Here is a 16,502-nt window from a genome sequence, read left to right as displayed (position 1 = left end):
ATAACCGTTTTTGGACTTCCGCTGTCGTAACTCTTCTATCTATATGGCGCTGGCTAGAGCTTGTACTGGCATATGATTCGATTGGCTGACGCTTCCGTACGCTTTCCTCCCAAAATGCAGTTCGCCGAAGCGTGACGTCACCCGGAATCGATGCTCGGAGCGGCTGACGCNGGGGCTTCTTCTCTCCTCTGTTTATATACAGGGTCCTTCTCAGGCAGGTCGGTTAAATAAAATCCTTGCTTCCCTCACTTGCGTCGTTTCCCCGCGTTTAGTCCCTCCTACCAGGGAAGCATGGAGAGACGCAAGGAAACCATGAGAAGCAGGGAAATTGGTTTTAAGAGCAATGGGACTTCTTTCTTATTGAAGCTGATAGTAGTTTATTGAGGCTAGGAGGAACATATCTAATTTAAAACAAAACTTAACAATGCAATACAGCTAAAGACTAAGATAAGAGAACTATCACAGATTGGGGCAAACACCTTTTTAAATGCCACATTTGAATCCATTAACAGGCTACTTCAAATTCCAAAATCTTTATTTGCATTCTCTTTGTCGTGGAAGTTATTCCTCCTAACTGAAGGATGGTGTGTTTGACCTGTAGTAATGCTTTTGCTTTTGCAGGAACAAGTCTGGAATGTGGGGCTGGAGAGCTGACAAAACTGAAATGGTCAATGGATTTGATTCAAAGGTTCACAGAAGTTTTATACTTTTTATTTTCATTATAACTAAAGATTAATGCCGCTTTAAACTGTGTAGCCCATTTTTGATGTATTACTTTATATTCTGGTTGTTTTCTCAGGTTTTCAGTGTGAACAATGTAAACGTGGTAATCCGGACAAGGACGGAGCATCTCACAGACGAGGAGAAGGCCAGGATCAAAAGTAGGTGGAAAATATGCTTCTATATTAAGATGTTAAAGTTAGACTTTTGTCCATAAGAATAACAAAGCTGCATCTACGGAGCGTGAAGGAGAGTACTAAAGTCATCGTTTTCTGTTTGAAGGTGAAAGGAACATATTGGAGTCTCTGCTTGGGACTGTGGAGCAGCACATAAGTGCACAAGGGGTAAGCCGTGTGTTCAGTAATTACATAAAGGTGATGTGTTCTCCCACCTGTCCGCTGATAGAATACGAATGCTCCACTTTATAGGACCTGACGCTTGAGTATGCAACTGCCACCAATCCCACTGCCATCACTCCAGAGGAATACTTTGACCCTGACTTTGACCTTGGGAACAGAGACATCGGCCGACCCATTGAGCTGAGCATTCGAACGCAGAAGTAAGAAACACTGCCTCATGGCAACAAACATCATACTTGATTACAGTATTTGTCTCAAGTCTCAAGTTGTGTGCACATTGAACATTCAGCACATTCATTTTGCTTTATTTTTTTCTCCCACGTAGGTTCAAAGGTACATTATGGATGAGCGAGGAACATCCCCTGTCCCTGGTGGAGCAGGTGACCCCCATTATCGACCTAATGGCTCGGACCAGTTCCCATTTTGCACGTCTGCGAGACTTCGTCACCCTGAATTTTCCTCCTGGATTTCCTGTTAAAATAGGTATGTGACATCCAGATGAAGTACATAGAGCAAGTCAGTGGTCAAATTGTCTTTTTGCTCTGTAAGTCTAAATGTCTAAGTGGAGACCATGATAAGTTCTTGAGGAATTATCTAAGTCAATTTCACACCTAAGGCTGCAACATTTAAAGTAACTCACCATTTGGCCATCAGTTTCTGACAGAAATCCTTTCTTGGATTGTACAGCATTTAATTTTTTACTGTACTCATTTTCTGTGTGTTTATAAAAAATTGCTTTCAAAACCCAACATTCCCAGCCAAGTCTTTATGCAGTGTGATATCTACACAACCTGTTTCTTCGAGGTTAAGGTGGTCAGTCAAAGAAATTAGACTTATTTTTCCTTTTCAACCAAAGCTCTTGTTTGTAGTCTCTTTCCCTCTCTTAAGTCTGTTTTAACGTGATTTGTTGCGTCTTCCTCTGCTGCAGAGATTCCCTTGTTTCATGTGCTGAATGCCAGGATTACATTTGGTAACGTCAATAAATGCAGTACTGAAGAGGAGGCCATCGCTACACCAGCAGCCACGCCAACATCCTCAGGAGAAGAGGAAGAAGCTGCAGGTAGGAATCTAGAAGGTTGAACTATTTAATGTGAACGTGTTTTTTTAAATAATCTCACGTCTAGGATTCCTAAACTGCTTTTCTTTTTGTTTGTATCCGTGCAGCAATGCCTCCCTTTCAGGTGTGTCCTTCAGTGTTTGACGTTCCCGCCACCTACCACCGCAGAGGAGGAACTCGACACGCACCCGTGTCCAACAACGACGAGGAGCTGTTGCAGTACGCCATCCATCAGAGTCTCCTGGAGTCTCGCATGGTCCCTGGCGAGGTCAGAACAGTCTTCACTCGACTCTCTGGCCAAAACCTAGAAAACACAGATCTGTCTTACCATGTTCCTATGTTCTACTTGCATCCTTTTAATGATCATGATGTGTGTGTCTTTGAAGGATGGAAACTCGGAGGATGCTGATGCGGAATTTACTGACGTCATGCCCAGTAGCCAGAGTGACAGGTAGGAACACAGGGTAACATTGCAATGAGTTAATTACATGTGGTAAAAGGAACAGTGCTTGGTAGTTGTTTGTCATACAGGGATTTAGACGACACATATCCACCTCTTCTATTTCCCAGTAAAAGCCACATAACATATCTGGATCTGGCTTTCTCCTGCTGTTCTAGGAGTATCCCAGAGGGGGTGCTAGTGGAGTTTGGAGACACCCCGAGCCCCGTCAGCTCGCCCTCGGCCTCCAGCGCTGACTCAGAGCTCCGCCTGGCCATGGAGCTCTCTGCACGGGCCCAGGAGGAAGAGGAGCGGCTCAGGAAGCAGGAGGAAGAGGAGCTGGCCATGATCTTGCAGCTATCACTTACTGAAAAGTAAAAGGAAAAAAGAGGGAATAATAATAATAATAATAATAATAATAATAACACAACTTTTCCAGATCCTGAAGCAACTACCACACCTCAGAATTCCTCCCTAACCACTGTAGTCATCTATGCAAGTGCAGGTTCCTTTCTGTAGCTGATCGTTCTTGCACAGGCAATGTCAGACTCTCGCTATCTAATATTTTCCAAAAGGTATTTTTGGTAAGAACATAATCTTTTATATATTTCTATCTCAGCATATTGCATCTCCATCCTCAAGGTTAATTCATGGACTCTTTCAGATCATTTTGGGTTGTTTCTTCTAATTATTTATTTTCTATCTAAATCAGAGTAACAGCAGCAACGTGCGTGTGTAGATCACATTGTTCTCCGAGGGGGGTCAAATCAGTGTAATTAAGGTCCAGTGAACAAAGTGACTACCTAAGTTGTCTTCATGTTGTGCTGGCACTCAGATCCAGAGCTCTGTGTACATGTAGATGGTACATGTTGCCTCAGTCCCTGGTTTTTAAATGGCTAGAATGAAATCAGTAGAAAAGCGTCTACTACGGGACAGATTTGAGTGTCCTCGCTGTGAAGCCTTCCTACAGAGTCACTTTGAAGAGGACCGTGAGCTCACTGAAGAACGGAAATCTCAGGGTTCCAGTTTTACACATTTCCCCTTCACTCTGGAGTTAGTTTGTACATCTATTGGAAGTTGCCGCTTGGTAAATCTGTCTTTGGTGCGAAATCAAAAAGCTCATGCATATCTGCCATATCATTAGAAACATAGAGGTTGGGTTTATTGAGGCTTATAAGTAAATGCATTTTCTTGTATTCTGTTAATTCACACTCTGCAGATGGGTGAACAGACACATGTTTCTATAAGAAACGTCAAATCAGCTGCATGGTAATGTAACATCTTTGCTGCAAAAAGGATGGGGGTTTAACTTTCCCGGCCTGGTTTTTATTGAATTTGTTCTCAGATTTCATGGTGAGAATGGAAATATTTTTGTTAACTCACTGAGCAGCTTCAAGCACCTCAGTTTAAAACCTCAATAGCCGTCATGCAGTTAAAAAGCAGTCACTCAACCAATGCTGCAGAGATTATTCCGATTCCTCAAGGCTAGCCTTTTGTAGCCACGAACAACTCTTGACCTCTGAGCAAAAGAAGAGACAGCACGGACGCTTGAGATGCCCGCCATGTGCAGGATACGTTTCTTCAGCATGTGCCAAGGGACTGCTTTGTTCTGACAACGCTTGGTGGGGGAAAGAGGTGGTGAAAATGTATTTGGTGCCACTTAGACTAAACTTTTGAACAGTTATATTTCCTTTTTTGTACCTTTTTAAAAAAAAAACAAGATTAAGAGGTTTCCGTTGTACCAGGGTGATGCTGAGTAACATGCATTAACCACTATAGTTGTTTCCACTGACAGCCAACCACTTATCAGCGCTCTCTCTGTGAAGCTGCATCTCACGTTCAGGGGCTGCAGCTGAAAAACGACTTATGTAACAAGCAAGTTTCCAAACTGCTGAACAGTCGACTTTAAAAAGGCTAGCTTTTGTTCATTTACTGCAGGTCTTTGTAATGCACCGTTTCAGCTGCAATTTCTTTTTTTAATATGTTTAAAATGTTAAGACATTATCTCGATTTAAAAATGTTTCTAAAATAAAAAGCACTTTATTTCCATAAGGATTAAATTGACCTTGTTCATGTGTTTGATTATGTGTTTGCTGCTGACACCACAACCTTATATTTTTCCATCATATATGGATATATATATATACTGAATGCACTAGGTAGAGGTATGTACATACAGTAGATTTAATGTTGAGTTTAAATGAACTCAGCATCAAGCACATACTGTTTACAGGATACAAATCTACTATGTAGGAAGAATCACAATAATAAAAATCGTCAGTGATGATATTTTTATTATTGCGAGCAAGTTTTGAAGACAATATTTCTAAATGTTTGCCTCGATCTAATTTCATTATGTGTGTTTTCGATCAATATGTTTCTCTGTTGGTATCTAAATTGTAGAGATCCTTTATCACAAAATCAAAAAAGAATTTTTATTTTTACGTGTCACACAATTAAAACAATTAATTAAAAATTAAACAATTAAAACAATTAATTTTCTGCAAAAATGTAGGCAATATCAACATCTCACATTATAGTCCCACTTAAATGTTATGAATGGTTGAAGTTGAAGTTCTCTAGGTTTACTGACCAGATGTATGTACAAAAACATAGGAAGCAAACACACTACAGTATTAGTACAGCATGTTATTTAAAATCTATCAACATTTATACATTAGAATAAATGACATGTGATGCATATAATATACAGTGTGAAACAGCCTAGATTATTGGAAATTGAAGTCGCCAAATATCTGAATCCAATTTTTCTCTGTCCTTCAAATTAAATAAAGAATATTCAGCATATCAAATGTGATTGATGAGGCATCCAAACAAACAGTAACTCAGAGATGGGAGTAGTACTCAGATCTTGTACTTAAGTAAAAGTACAAGTACCAGAGTTTAGGAATAGTCTGTTACAAGTAAAAGTCCTGCATTCAAAATCTTACTTAAGAAAACGTAGAAAAAGTATTAGCATCAAAATATACTTTTTCAAGTACTCATTATCCAATGTCAGAATAATATATGTGTTTTGATTATAAATATTGAAGTGTTATCAAAGCTGGTAAAGGTGCAGCTAGTTTGAATTACTTTGTATACTAATACAAAGTAAACTTGTGAATTTACTCCGGGTGTAACTAAAGTCTTATTTAAGTGTCATTAATCCAAATCTGCAAAGTAATTGAAGGTATTAAATAAATGCAGTGGAGTATATTTACACAATTAACCTCTGTATTGTAGTGGGGTAGAAGTACAAAGTAGCAAATAAATTGAAGTAAAGTACAAATGCCTCAACATTGTACTTAAGTTCAGTACTTGAGTAAATGTACTTAGTTACTTTACACCCCTGCAGTTACTCTAAAATAACGTGATTTAGATTTCATGACGAATGAAACCCCAGTAATGATATAATTGTGCACACTGGGGGTCTCCTGGTAGCGGTGGCTGCAGAGCTCGGCTTCCCCCTCAGGTCAGCTCCTGTCCCGGGCAGGTGGTGTCGAGGCACCGGGGCTCAGCTGCTCGGTGCACCGAGAGCACAGTCTGTCTCGCGGTCTTTATCTCCTCCAGGTTCCGGGGCTAGTTTCACCGGCGAGAGATCGGTTTGTAGACACANTTTATGCTATATAGTTGACCGCAGGTCATGGAGAGTAATAAGGTATCCGTAGACCTTTGTATGAGGTATCTTTATTACTTAACAGGTCTACAGCCATGATACATAGATCCGTCCTAGATGCGGACTTGCATACACACAGTATCACTCCGCAGCCGCACCCCATCAGTAACGTCCTGATGGTATATGTGCGCGGCACTATATACTACAGACGGTCAACTTGAAAAATCACTCGCAAATTGTTAACGATGCCGAGCCGCTTTAAAGTACACAAGTAGTTCGAGGAACTTAGCGACGCACATAAAGAGGTGACATGGGGTCTGCGGCTGAAAAGAGAAACCTGAAAGTTAGACATATGAGTTAAATCACTCAGTGAGGTGTTCTGTCAGAGAGAGTGGTGTTTAGTTTACAGCAGCCTGTGACGGCCAATAATAATTTAAATGTCTTCCTTACTGTAATCAGTTATGAAATACCTGTTTGTGAAAGGTTATTTGTATTCTTTATTGTTCATATAGAACCCACTGCTTTCTGCTCACTGGTGAGTTAGCCTATGAATGAGTGTTAAGCACATCAGGCTGGCAGCTGTATGGGCATTGCACTATGGTAGCTGTTATTTGCACATTGTTAATCATGAACAATGCATCCTTACATTGTTTAACTGTGAGGTGTTATACAATTGTACTGTACTCTGGAGAGCTTTTAAAGGTAAAAAAATAAACGGAATGATGGGATGTGCAGTACCAAATATGTAAAGCACTTTTTTGTTAATGTATGATTTGCTGCATATAAGGAATAAAACAAAAATCCTCTGTCGTACCATATTGAAGTATCATTATTTTTGCATCGTGTTGAATCGCATCGTATCGCCCCGAATCGCATAATGTTGAATCAAATCGTATCGAACTGTAGCGCAACAGGGGTGAATCGCATCGCCTGGTGTTTCAAATGTATCGTTAATGTATCGTATCGTGGCAACGTATCGAGATGCGCATCGCATCGGCCTCAGTGATGGAGATGCACATCCCTACTATTTAGACACCCCGGGCCAGCATAACATACTTTNTGTTAAGCACATCAGGCTGGCAGTTGTATGGACATTGCACTATGGTAGTTGTTATTTGCACATTGTTAATCATGAGCAATGCATCCTTAAATTGTTTGACTGTGAGGTGTTATACAATTGTGCTGTACCCTGGAGAGTTTTTCAACGTAGTAGTCCTACCTTTATCGGCCCTGGTGATCAGCAGGTCCTGAGGCTCGAGGACGTGCACCTGCTTCACCACCATGGTTTTATCAAACACCTGCACCGGGGGCACGGACTGCGACTCTGAAACACAACGCATACATCACCATTAAAATACAGGTAATATCTGATGATATGTCACAACTTCGGTTAAATATTTTTACAGCATACATAATCTATTTTACTGTACATTATTTATGTTTACATTCAGTTCAATAATATACTATTTTTAATCTACGTTGTATTCTAATTGTGTCTTTTACGCGCCGCCTTCAATGTGTTTACATTCATTAGAACAGCCGAATAGAGGTCGAGGCTGCTAGGTTCAGCATCCTTAGACATGTACAGGGAAAGCTTGGTACCATAGGGGATCCGAATAGAATCTGAACCAGGGATGAAGAAAAGGGTTACAAAAACTGCACACACACACACGCACGCACGCACACACACACACACACACACACACACACACACACACACACACACACACACACACACACACACACACACACACACACACACACACACACACACACACACACACACACATTATTCCCCCTATTACTCGTTTTATGAAGGAGATGTGCGGTCACCAGGGCGCATGATGTGTAAATAATCGAATTTGTGTTCTGTGAAACTGAAAAGGATATGACATTGTTTTTGTTACTTTTGTTGCAGTTGTGTATGTCTTAAATGTAATTTAGGTTAACTTCCTGTTTCATTTAGATGCTTTTATTTTGAAGGCGAGTCTACGCTGTTGACAGGAAGTTGTTTTTGCTATGGAAACGTGAAATGCTACATGATGTGTGTGTGTGTGTGTGTGTGTGTGTGTGTGTGTGTGTGTGTGTGTGTGTGTGTGTGTGTGTGTGTGTGTGTCCGACACCGGCATTTGTTTTCAAATTACCATGAACAGTAATTTACACACATCTGGCTAACTCATATGTGTATTCCCAAGTGAAAGAAGTTCGTTTAGATGTAGCCTCGATGTAGGCTAGTGCTAAATGCTGTCGGAGTGCACCGGAGCGAACGCCACTATCATAATATCTTCTGAAAACAAATGCCCACACATACACACACACAGACACAGACACACAAACATACACACACACACACACCCTGGCGATCTCGTGCGAAGGAGAAAATATATCGTGCGCACAAATTAATAAAGCGTGGCCTCGTTTTATTTATTTTTCTCTCTATGAACCCTCCAGGGCTCCGTGAAAATGTGTTAAAAATATGAAAAAATATTATTATATAAAATCTCTATCTCTAGTGTGTGGGAGAGAAACTCCCTCAGGAGGGAACACAGGGATGTTAGCCTTTGCAGACCGTTTACATGCACAGAAAGCTATAGAACACACTACAGGAGAGGGAACAAGAAAGGAGAAGAGAGCCTCTTTAACTCAAACAGCTTCAACATAAAGTTTGAATATAAAATGTAAAGCAACATCAAAGGGTGACAACAATTAAGTTGTTTTTTGTTTATGAACGTGTTTGATTTGTGTTGTGTGTTGTTTTTACGGTAAGAGGAACTCCTGGATGTTGTTGATCAGCTGTTTTCCCACCATGATGATCAGCAGCTCCTGAGCCAATTCAACGAGGCATCCCCCGGCTCCACACTGTCACACAGACACACACACAAAATCACAAATGAGACGACTAAACGCCCAACATTAGCAGCCTTTAGCTTAGCGGTGGTGACGTGAAGTCATGTGACCGTGCTGTAGTTCCTTTATAGCCCAACATTAGCCGCCTTTAGCTAAAACATAATGTATGTACAGTATTAATATACTGCAGACTCACATCTTCGTTGCGAATTCCTAGCAGAGTGTTGTAATCTCCAGGATAACCAACAAACCTGAACAAACACAAACAAATTAACAGCTGGTTACACATTTTTTCTGTTCCACAAATGTTTTACAGTACAAAAAGTGTATGTGTTTGTGTCGTTATGGCAGCGTTCTCAAAGAAGGATAAACTGCACCACCATGGTAACATTGTGGATGTAGTTTCGGTACCCGCCGCCATCTTGGATCATCACATGTAGGCAACAATGCACAAAGCAGCGATTGTTTTAATCAAAAGCCATGCTTACATATTCTGTGGTTAAAGAGCCCTGTTTATTCCTAAATTGATACAGATGCAAACGCTCTACAACGGCCCAAATGTTTTGTATTTGCAGCGTTTGGTTTCTGCAGCTTTTAGTAAACGCTGCGCATGTTTCCTCAAGTTGCTCAATGTTTTCTAAATGCTGCATGTGTTGTCAAGATGCTGAAGAGGATTCTTCGGTTTCTTTTGGGACACTTGTGTTTTTATATCTGCGTCGTTTCTGAAACCACCATTATTTTCGACAAACCGAGCCAAAGACATTGAGGTAAATATCCAAATGAAAGAAAAAAAGAGGAATAAGTGATCCGTGTTGTGATTGGTTGAATGATTCCTCACCTGCCTTTGAAGAAGGCGATGTAAACCGGGGACGAGTAGAAGTTGATGAACTGGAAGATGAACACTTTGAGAATGAACATGTCTTCATATTTAGACTGAGTCCGGTGCATCTCTGACGGGAAGAACACAACATTGTCTACATAAAGGAATACTACACACAATATACACACTGTACACACCAGAATACATCCATAATGTAATCCTACACATACGCTTTTAATCTGGCAACGTTGCCTTTAGGTGGTTCTCAACTATCATCAAACATCGCACAAATATTTGTGTCCAATTTGACATCCCTACTATGATATTGACAATTACATTCCTGTTACTTTTACAATAATGTTCAAATGTTTGGTTTAATCCAGGTTCCTTTGTTGGCTAATGTTGAGGTAACTAGCTAGATACATGATTTAAAAAAGGCAGAAATAATAAACATAATGGTTAAAAGCCCCAAAAAGTCACCTCAAACACAGAACAACTGATTATAATAATCAAAAATTAATTAATTATTATTATCTATAAAATTGCCAAAAGTTTTAAAACAAAGTTATTTCAGACACAAAACAGTGAAGATTTTAAAAAAAAAAGTACAACTGACAATATGTGAAAACTAAAAACTGATAAAAACATTTAAACTAAATCTTCTTCACCAGAACTAATCTGAAATGTGTCTGAAATAACTTTTCATACATGGCAAAATCTAAAACAGAGGGTGAGGAGGGTGAGGAGGCAGGTGTGACTCACCCCAGCGCGTGAGGATGCGAGCCAGCGAGGTGTAAACTTTGGACAACATGAGGATCACCAACAGGTTCAACACGGATCCTGTGATACTGGCTATCCTAGAGGCCTGAGAAAAGAAAGAAATGTGAAGTCATTAAGTTGTGGGGTTCCTCAGGGAAGCGTCCTGGAGCCTCTGTTGTTTCTCTTGTACCCTAAATAAACTATATATATAATACATCTTGACGTTATATTTTATTGGTCATTAAATAATAATTTCCTTTTGAAAAACATGTTTTCGAATAAACCATTTCTTATAATGTTGTCAAGCATTATTTTACAAATATATGTTTAAAACCATAAAATATGGCAACAAAACTTCAAAAAAATATTTCCTATAACTCATCTTTTATTATAACTTATAATAATAAAATAGACATTGTCTCAGAACAATTTTAGAGATTTAAAGAAAAGCGTTTCCTGTTTTATTAAACTCACAAAGCCGGTTAAAGGGGTGTCCGACTTGTCGATAACGATGGTCAGGATGGTGCGATACAGGATGATGGCCATCAGAAACATCAGCACAACAGCAACCTGCACACAGGTGGTTGAATATCTACTAATCATTTTCACTTTTAGAAAGAAAGAAATAATTAACATCTGGAAAACTCCAACCATTGATTATTGTTGTCAGCTCCAGTGGATGGAATGGAAACCCAATGTCAGAGGACAGGAGGAAGACATTAGTCGCTTTCACACCATGTACTTAGCCGGTACTAGTCCCCGGTACTTGTTCCCCCCGAACTCTTTAGTCCCTCAAACTGTCCTAGTAGATCGCGTTCTCACCGGAATAAGTCCCTGAGGGAGGATTAGGCGAATGAAGCCGCTGACGTCGCCTCTTCTTCTTCTGCTTTGGGTTCACAAAACCTTCAGAGTTTAACGGGGCGTGGTTTGCAATTCGCACAGCCAATCAGAAATTGTTAGTGTGGCCTACACACCCACGAACCATTTCCTCCTCATGAAAGTACCACCTCTCTAGCAGGTACTATCTGTAGGTGAAAAGGTTCGTGCAAACTAAGGACTAGTTCCAGATCCTTTTTGGTGCGAAACCAAATCTCCCCCACCTATCGGCCTAGTTCGGGGGGAAAAGTACTCCGGTGTGAAAGCACCTATTCAGATAATTACCTTAGTACTAAGTAAAAATACACTGTTACAAGTAGAAGTCCTGCATTAAAAAGGTAATTCATCAAGTGTCCCTGTGTTTCATTACATCCCAGTGTCGGAGGACAGAGGAGACTCACCATGATGATGATGGCCATGAAGCCAGTCAGCGTTCGGTTGATTCGTTTATTTTCAGGAAAGTAGGGTTCCTCCGCTCCGGTCACCGGGTTCCTGATCGTCATCGGTGCCATGGCCGTGAACTCCGGGCGAGGTCGCTCCTGTGGAGGACAGAGATATATAGTACAGGGGTGACCAAACGTTTTCCAACAAGGGCCACATACAGAAAAATATACCAAGGGCTGGGCCACTCACTAGAGGTGTATCGCCTCCAAAAAAATCAATCAAATGTTGGTAAATTATTCTTGATACTTCAAAATGCTTTAAGAAACAAACAGCCTCTGTCACAGCTCTCCACATGGTTTCATGTATTGTGTCAGCAGCTCATTCCTTCAAACAGAAGCTTCAGATTGATTATAATAAGAGGAAATATGAAGGGTTTATTTCAAGGTTATGTACATTTATTATTTGGCTTTTTTCTTATCAACTTAGATTTGTTAGAAAATGTTTTCAACTTGAATTGACTGAACCTATTTGAAAATTGGGCTTATTAACAAATGAATACTGTGTTATATATTTGAACATATATATTTAAGAAGTACAATATAAGACAAGCAGAAGTTTCATTTGCGGGCCATATTCCCTTATAACTTTTTGAATTTGCTGAGGGCCGATTCAAAATGGTCCGCGGGCCGCATTTGGCCCCTGAGCCGTAGTTTGGACACCCCTGGTATAGTATAACACATTTATTCTTTAACACAGTTGTTCCTATACCCAATATGACGACCCAGAGGAGCATCTCATAAATCAGCGATCAACACGTCCTCATACCTAAACGTAACTGTCGAGGTTTGGTAGCGCTGTCTGGTGGTTGTGATTGAATACGTCAACTACTGAAGTACAAGTTCGAGTTACTTGTACATTACTTGAGTTTTTTTTAATTCAATGCCACTCCACTACATTTCAGAAGCCATTCAAAGTCTGACATGTCTATTCAATCCACCCATCGCCCTCCTCCTTATGCTCACTTTGTTGCTACTATATACTCTGCCACTAGAGGTCGCCGTCCAACAAAAAAACCCTAAATACGATCCATACTCGGCTGCTTTACAGATCATGTGTTTGGTCTCCCAACTCAATTTACCAGTCCCATATATTTAAAAACATTAAACCTAATTTAGTTGCACATGTCTTATTCACTCATTGTTGATATCTGTATTTGTGGATGTCATTGTTTGAGCTTGTAGAAAATGAAAAACTCAATAAAGATATTGTTTAAAAAAAAAAATAATCTCGCTTCATCTGCCGTGAGGTTGTCAAATATCACACAAGTTATGTACAGTGCTTGATGTGAGGGGACAAAAGGGCCAGTACTCCCTCATTTACATTGTATACAAATACATTTAAGATGCTAGGGGATATTGTTGTGCTTCACAACACAAGCTTTTTTAAAAGGGAACCATGTCAATGATTTGATTGCATTCGCTTTAGATTGTGGTGCTAAAACTCATCAGGGCTCACATGGACCTCGGTGGGGGGATGAAAAACATAATTGTATCTCTTGACCAACAGTCGGTCATTTCATCACCAGGCTGTTGATGGGTCGCTAATGTTAGCTTGCTCCTGGCCTGAACTAATCAACGTAGGGTTTGACTTTTAATATCTGGCGTGTCATCGTCCGTTTCTAACTGTGTCATCTTCATGTTTTTGGAGCCAGGTTAACATTATAATAGTGATGTGACGTTCCCGAACGATCCGATTCTTTTGAACGGCTTGAACGAAGGGAAACGAGTCGTTCTTGGTGAGAGCCGTTCTTTTTACCGTTGGTTCGCTGCCTGCCATGAATCCACTCGCCTTTACGGCAACTTGCTTTCCTGAATGCAAATGTTCCCTAGATGATGGCGTAGCGCTGCTTGAGTATAGTTTGGCTGAGAGATGAAGCAAGTTATACATCTTCTGTGAGTAAAAGTAGATTTCTGGCGATACTGTCAATCATTATCCTGGTGATTATTTCGCAGATAAATAAGTTAGCCCCGCCCCCTTAAAAAAAACTGTCAGGGATGAGCGAAGCAGGCAGGACACAGAAAAAACACCTTTAATCCAAGGTCAAAATGGAAACAAAACAGAACTCTTCCCCGTGAACAGAGTCAAGATACACAAGGAACTCACAAAGACTAACAGAAAACAAAGAACCTAAATGCACACAGGACTAATCAAACAACAAGAGAGGAGAAAACACAGGGGCATCAGGTGAACACAATCGGGTAATCAGGGAGGGGAAACAGACAGGAAGCAACAGGCAAGACAGGAGGTGAATACTTTTCAAAATAAAACAGGAAACCAAAGACAGAAAAAGACAAAACACAACACAGACAGATCGTGACAAAAACTGCTCTTTTGAACGGCTCTCGGAAAGGAACGGAGCCATGGGATCCGGCTCCCTTCAAAGGGCCGTAACTCCCATCACTACATTATAATGAGTTTAAATTCCCTAGACTAGCCGCCGACTAGTAGAGGATGTAGTTTATGTTCTTTCGGAACGCTTATGTTAGATGTTAGCACATGAGGATCTGCTGAGAACGCAATGCTCCCTGGGAAATGCAGTTTTTTCCCAGATTTAATGGCAAAAGGATCAATTGAAAAGAGCATTGATTAGAGAGCCAGCAGCCGGAGAGAAGAGCCGGTACGATACTAAAAGTCACGGTACACCAAAGAGCAAAGTGCCGGAAGCAGCCCACTTCAAGCACTGGCTGTGTATGAGTACATGCACAGTGTAGTCTTAAAGGTGGGGTAGGTCAGTTTCAGAAACCGGCTCGAGATACACTTTCTGTTATATTCCATGGAATGCTCTTAACATCCCGATAGCAATGAATATCTGCTTTGACAAAAAATCCATAAAAAAATGTCATCTATGGAAGAAGCCGTAATACTGTAAAAACTACAACCAATCCGTTTAGCCGGCCCTTCCATCTCGTGCACGCACAAATGTATCTCGTGCCCTCATTGGGCGTGCATTGCAGCAGTACTTCAATGACTCGCCAGCAACAGGCGGCCACTTTCACCATGGCAGAGTTAGGTTCAACATCGTCTACTGGTCGCAAAAGAAAAAATGTAACGGAGCAAATTAAGAACAAAAAGAAAGTGGGAACTAGGAGAAGTCAAACCAGAGTCAAACCAGAGTCAAACCAGAGATGCTTTGGCAGTGTAGTATTGCTAACCTAGATGTGTTTAGCTTTGCCTGATATGTAACGTTACTGCAGCCTGCTCTCGCGGAGGAGGTGCTCTGTAAGGAAGTCTGAAGGAAGGGGCGGATTCTTTTTGGCTGTGTACTTTCACATTTTAGTGCACTCGAGCCGGTTTCTGAAACTTACCTACCCCACCTTTAAAGGTCTACTATTACACTCTTTCTCATCAATATATCAGGTCTCAGATATATCCAGAGCCTGTTTTGCCAAGTGAGGAACATTTGAACACAATGTGTGATGAGTGTTATCATTCTTTTTTTGACCTGTAAAGGGCTAGTATTTTGCGAGACAGGTATGGTGTGAGACAGGTACCTCGATGTCCTGGAATTCGGAGCAGTCCCAGCGGTGAGACAGGCTTGAACAGGTTCTCTTCCAGAACTCCAGGAAGGTGACGGCCCACAGAGACATGAAGGCACTGAAGAACACTGTTCCTCCATTATCAAACAAGAGACCCACCTGTAGAGAGAGAGAGAGAGGAGGGAGAGAGAGAGAGAGAGGACAGAGAGAGAGAGAGAGGGAGGAGGGAGAGGGAGAGAGAGAACAGAGAGAGAGAGAGAGAGAGGACAGAGAGAGAGAGGACAGAGAGAGAGGACACAGAGAGAGAGAGAGAGTGAGAGAGAGAGAGAGTGAGAGAGAGAGAGAGAGAGAGAGGGAGGGAGAGAGGACAGAGAGAGAGGACAGAGATATAGAGAGAGAGAAAGAGAGAGAGAGAGAGAGAAAGAGGGAGGAGGAGGGAGAGGGAGATAGAGAGAGAGAGAGAGGTTAAGCAGTCCTTGTTTTTTGTTATTTCTTATTTGGATTTTGCTTTGGCTGCGTTTTCTTTGTCTTATAACACGATAATATATAATAATTGTTTTGTTCTAACTTTTTTCTATTCTTCATCTGATAATCCGTGAATAAAAGCAGGGGATAGAGCGGCAGACAGACCTTGAAGGTGGTGCAGATTCAGAGTAGTTCCAGGTGAGCAGATGTTACAGAGAGGGCACATCGTGAAGCTGTCTCTGCTGTTACACAACTCCTGCCTACACACACACACACACACACACACACACACACACACACACACACACACACACACACACCTGGTAGTCCTGCACCAGTGCAACTGCATATATATGGAAACAGCAAATAATACATTTTAATATGTGTGTGNTTTACTTGAGGGGATCTAGAACAACTAAACTTTGTGTTACTGACCTTCAGGCCTTGAGTGTGAGCATCTCCAGGCTGATGACAGAGGATCATTCTGGGAGAGCGGGATGGCAACATCTACATTGGACTCACAAGCTAGCTACTAGTAAGGAACCTTGTGAAAGGGTTCATCTACATTTCTAATCGTGTTGAACAGACACTATGCTGAGTGTACCATTTTGCCCTTCGTCATAG

At 41.0% G+C, this 16,502-nt stretch overlaps 2 protein-coding genes across 2 annotated transcripts in view; one reads left to right on the top strand and one right to left on the bottom strand.

Moving 5' to 3' along the window:
• Positions 1–4,292, top strand: part of ankrd13a (ankyrin repeat domain 13A) — an 8,397-nt gene extending 4,105 nt beyond the window's left edge. The window contains exons 7-15 of the mRNA XM_010770640.1: positions 622–688; positions 800–881; positions 1,003–1,064; positions 1,149–1,279; positions 1,405–1,562; positions 2,008–2,139; positions 2,244–2,404; positions 2,523–2,587; positions 2,755–4,292. Of these exons, the coding sequence (XP_010768942.1) occupies positions 622–688; positions 800–881; positions 1,003–1,064; positions 1,149–1,279; positions 1,405–1,562; positions 2,008–2,139; positions 2,244–2,404; positions 2,523–2,587; positions 2,755–2,953 (1,057 nt within the window). The 3' untranslated portion in view covers positions 2,954–4,292. The remainder of the gene's footprint in view (positions 1–621; positions 689–799; positions 882–1,002; positions 1,065–1,148; positions 1,280–1,404; positions 1,563–2,007; positions 2,140–2,243; positions 2,405–2,522; positions 2,588–2,754) is intronic.
• A 4,656-nt stretch (positions 4,293–8,948) lies between these two features.
• Positions 8,949–16,152, bottom strand: LOC104945031 (anoctamin-7-like). Its single transcript, XM_010770659.1, has 8 exons — positions 16,044–16,152; positions 15,429–15,572; positions 11,895–12,032; positions 11,092–11,187; positions 10,621–10,723; positions 9,877–9,988; positions 9,235–9,289; positions 8,949–9,050 (listed from the first exon to the last, which is right to left on the bottom strand). Exons 2-8 carry the CDS (start codon positions 15,522–15,524, stop codon positions 8,949–8,951), a joined length of 702 nt encoding a protein of 233 aa, XP_010768961.1. The 5' UTR covers positions 15,525–15,572; positions 16,044–16,152.
• Between the last annotated feature and the right edge of the window lie 350 nt (positions 16,153–16,502).

The sequence above is a fragment of the Notothenia coriiceps genome, unplaced genomic scaffold (genome assembly GCF_000735185.1).
Source record: "Notothenia coriiceps isolate Sejong01 unplaced genomic scaffold, NC01 NC01_scaffold00009010, whole genome shotgun sequence".
NCBI classification, from domain to species: domain Eukaryota; kingdom Metazoa; phylum Chordata; class Actinopteri; order Perciformes; family Nototheniidae; genus Notothenia; species Notothenia coriiceps.
Note: the sequence above shows the minus strand (reverse complement) of the source record. Positions and strands in the feature narration are given on the sequence as shown.